Consider the following 4,071-nt stretch of genomic DNA (forward strand, 5'->3'; position numbering starts at 1 on the left):
CACTGCCTCCCAAATCAAGCTCCATTAACCAAGAGAGCCGCTTCTTTGATGAGAGATCGTTAGAAAACTTATTTGCCACCCACCAACACCACCACCCGAGATGAAGCCATGGACTAACAAAGCCTCCTAGACCACTGAACTCACAATGAAACAGCTTTCTCGGTTTCTCCTCCCTCCCGCCACCGCTGGAGCAACCATCGGAGGTGAGGGAGTCCCGATGACATTGGAATCTGAGATGCCCTGCTTGCTCCTCGTTGGATCTGATGTAACATCTAGGGTTTCACAGGAGGAGGCTATTATATATTAGCCTTAATTCTAGTCGATGAACACAAGGGGCAGTGGCAACCACGCCAACACCTTTGTTGGCATGAAAGGTCCAATGAATCAAACAGCCTTTCTTGAGAAACGATTAGGGTAGCAATGAATCAAACACTAATAGCATGAAAGGTCCAACAAAGACCAGCTTAATTCTTTAGGGCCTCAAAATTTTTAATCAAGCTCTCCTCGCTAGGCAAGCTTGGCGACCCATAGCATTCCCCGACAGTCTATATGCGAGGGTTATGAAGGCTACATATTACACCAGGGTTGATCTGCTAGACACAACACGTGCGAGGATTAAAAAGGCTAAACATTACACTGGGGTTGATCTGCTAGGCATAACATTTATTTGAAATGCATCTCGGCATCATGCATGGTTTGGAGTTTCTCAAGAAAGGGTGTTTATGGCGTATTTGTGACAGCCTGTCCGCAATGTTTGTTTATGGAGGGACAACTGGACCCCGAGTAGAAATCTGAAAATTAACAAAAACCCGACAAAATCTCGTATTCGATGGGTGGCCTACTTAATAGACCATGACACCCATACTTGAAAGGAGGACAAGGTCAAACAATTTTGAGCTCTTTTACAGTGTCCATGAATTAATATAAGCCGTCTATTTCTGGCAATCCAATGGCCAGTATGCTCCGGTACTCCATCTTTTGTTCCACGGAGTACTGAGTCGATGAGTCACGGAGTACCCTGATCTAAGGGGCGAAACAGTAATCGCATCAAAATCATTTTATGGTTATTTATCTTGAGGGTATTTTGATATCCCCCTGTAACATCTGGTTCGTACAAATGCCGCGCTGCACTCGTTTCCGTCCACGAACGCCGCCGCCACTGCGATCTGCTTCGCCTGCTACCGCCGCCGTGCTTGTGTCCTCCACAATCAGGTCGGAAACTCGCACGTTCTAATCCCTGAACATAATGGATGGATTTGTGAAGCCCAGTAGTGCATCCTCGAGCTGGAGGAATGCAGCGGATGGATACACTGTCCCAGGCTTTTCACCAGACGATGCACCAGCGGAGGATCAACGGAGACATCGAGGGCAAGAGCCGAGCGTGCAGCCGACGGTGCGATTGCCACGGGCGACGACAACAATTCTGCTGGACTGAAGAGAAATTTTCAATCTGGCTGGCGGCGGCGGCACCTACTAGCCTCACGGCTGGGATGTAGGATCGATCGACAACTTTTTTCTATGAAACTGAATGATCGGGCCTCTATCGTAAAAGGTCTAACTTACCCTTCATCATGGACGGCTAGATCTGTTTGGTACTCCGGTTAATGCCATGGGAGTACCAGGGTACCGTAAAAGAGCTCCAATTTTTCATGCCTCAAGACGCAGAAGATATCCTTAGTATTCAGAGAACTTCCTAACTATGATGAGAAAGACAACATACCTACATTGCTAGGCAATAAAAGGATGACTTGTTTACTGCACGAAGCGCGTGCAAATTAGCTATGGATGCAAAGCCACACTAAGAGATAAAATTCCATTATAAAATAACCAGATTTCAAGTACCTTCGATGGCCACTTATCTCCATATATAACTCTTCATATTAATGATCCCACATAATCTAAACAGTAACTGCTCCACCTCAAGGCCTTCATAACCAACTCCTAGTATAAAGATGAGCTACTATCAAACAGACAATCCATCTATCTAACAAGTGGTGAAGGAAGCACGCCCATAACTGAAATCTAGCAAGTGTCCTGATCGCATTGCGACCGATTTACCCTCCTGACTGACAATTAGCATAATGCCACACCGATGATGAGCACGTGAGATCACTAGAAGAATGAAACCAGTAGCCACAACCCAGAGAAAGATGATGCAGCTTGCAACACCCACGTCATGAACGCCAGGGTGACCGAAAGCGCGAACTGCCGGCAGGCCAGACGTGAGTATGCCCCGCAGAGGTTCACATCCCACATGAAGAAAATTGTGAGGCTCGCGGAGGCACAGGCTCCTGAGAACATGAGAGTCGCCAAGGCCTGCAATGCATTCACAATTGATGTGGTCACTCAGATAGGCCTTTGCTAGCTGAAGATGCCAATAACTGGTCGATTAAAAATAATGATTTCACAGGGTATTTGCACTGTTCTAACAGAAAAAATAAGCTTTGATAAACTCTACCGTGGATTAACCAAAAAGTCAGGCAAAACATATTGGTTGTTAAAATTTCTTGCTCAAAGTCGGCTAAGTTCGATGGAGCGCCTGTGCCAACATTTAGCCGACCTTATTCTCTTAGAGGGAGGCAGAACAAGAACTTAGCCAATAGAGAATTATGAGTTGCATTTATCCTGAATTTTTTATCATAAGAACTAATGATAAAAAATCTGGGTTCAATTGCTCCAGTGCTTGCCTTTAGTTAATTCAGAGGAAGCTGCATCGAAGATAGGGGAGACAAAGTGAACGACTTACCCAGTCAATGACAACAAAGAACAATAGATCATGTGGGGTGTGAAGATCCTTTTTATTCCTGAGAGCAAAGATATCCTTACAAGCAAGGCACAAACTCCACACAACCTGCAGCTCCAACGCAAAACCCATGTACCTGAAATAAAGTGAGACCATAATACACTCGTTAGATGATGTCAACAAAACACAATTGAGTTCCGGCCCAAGAAATTCTGCAGAGTAGTCAAGAAATAAGGACCTATTCAGTTCATAGTCTCGATGGCATGAACTTGATGTGAAAAATATAAATCGTCGCCACACACCAGCACAGGTACAGCAGTCAAGACATGTCACATGTTGACACATAAAACTTAACTTTTAACAATTCTAATAAAATATTATCACTGGAGGAAAACTGCAGGTAAATGAAAATCATATGGTTTCGTTACACATACCCACGCAAAAGCACATACACAAAGAAAACATGTCCGATATTCCAGTTCCATTTTTGAACAAATATGGTGTTGTTCACAGAAAACATTAACAGAGGATAACAGAACACTCCAGTTTTTCTTATGAAAAAGAACACCCAAGTTCGAGTAAACTCCTGCAAACAAGCATGAACTCTGTAAATATGTACGATATCAAGTTTGTAGTCCTCCTGCAAACAAGCATGAACTCTGTAATGGAACGAAACCCACTGCAACAACCATCTTAGAACTCCAATATAAGGAAGTGACGTAATGAAGTCTCATTTCATTTCCTCTGTTCCGGTGAGGCCGTATATTTACTAGTACAAGTTGGGTGGGTGACAGGACAAATACCAGTTAAGTACTAATTTTGAGAGCATTGAAGGTAGTCATGGAGATATGTTTCGAAGTTTATGAAATGAGAGTATTGAATTTTTAAGCCTAGAAACTGTTGGGGCGAGCTCAGCTTGCAAGCCTGTGCAAAATGTGAATCCTTGTAAGCAATGGACCAGTCCTCTGCGTGTCTCTTATCTTATTCTTGGAACCAAAATTTTCTCTTGAAAGAAAGAGTAAAACTCACCCAGCCTAAGACACAAACTGAAACTTAGCTAATGCTCGACCGGCAATCCCAAGACACTGGAAAGCTATGGAGCTCCAATTGAATTGAGCCGTAGGGGAGGAATGCCATTTCAACGATTCCAACAAAAAAGCGGCCTTGTCCTCCAAACCCAGATCAAACATAACAGAGACACTCACATAGCTTGCTACTTGAGGGATGACCATGGATTTGCAAGAAAACACAGAGAGGGGGACGGCATTCAAGGAAGGATTAGTAGCGGGGAAGAAAGAAGTAGAGTACCATTTGCGGCGGAATGAAAT

General features: G+C 44.0%; 1 protein-coding gene across 1 annotated transcript in view; it reads right to left on the minus strand.

Moving 5' to 3' along the window:
* Window positions 1-1,799: 1,799 nt before the first annotated feature.
* LOC123063329 (CASP-like protein 5B3) overlaps window positions 1,800-4,071 on the minus strand; it is a 3,162-nt gene continuing 890 nt past the window's right edge. The window contains exons 2-3 of the mRNA XM_044487087.1: window positions 2,747-2,884; window positions 1,800-2,316 (exon numbers count right to left, since the gene is read on the minus strand). Of these exons, the coding sequence (XP_044343022.1) occupies window positions 2,113-2,316; window positions 2,747-2,884 (342 nt within the window). The 3' untranslated portion in view covers window positions 1,800-2,112. The remainder of the gene's footprint in view (window positions 2,317-2,746; window positions 2,885-4,071) is intronic.

The sequence above is a fragment of the Triticum aestivum genome, chromosome 3A (assembly GCF_018294505.1).
Source record: "Triticum aestivum cultivar Chinese Spring chromosome 3A, IWGSC CS RefSeq v2.1, whole genome shotgun sequence".
NCBI classification, from domain to species: Eukaryota; Viridiplantae; Streptophyta; class Magnoliopsida; order Poales; family Poaceae; genus Triticum; species Triticum aestivum.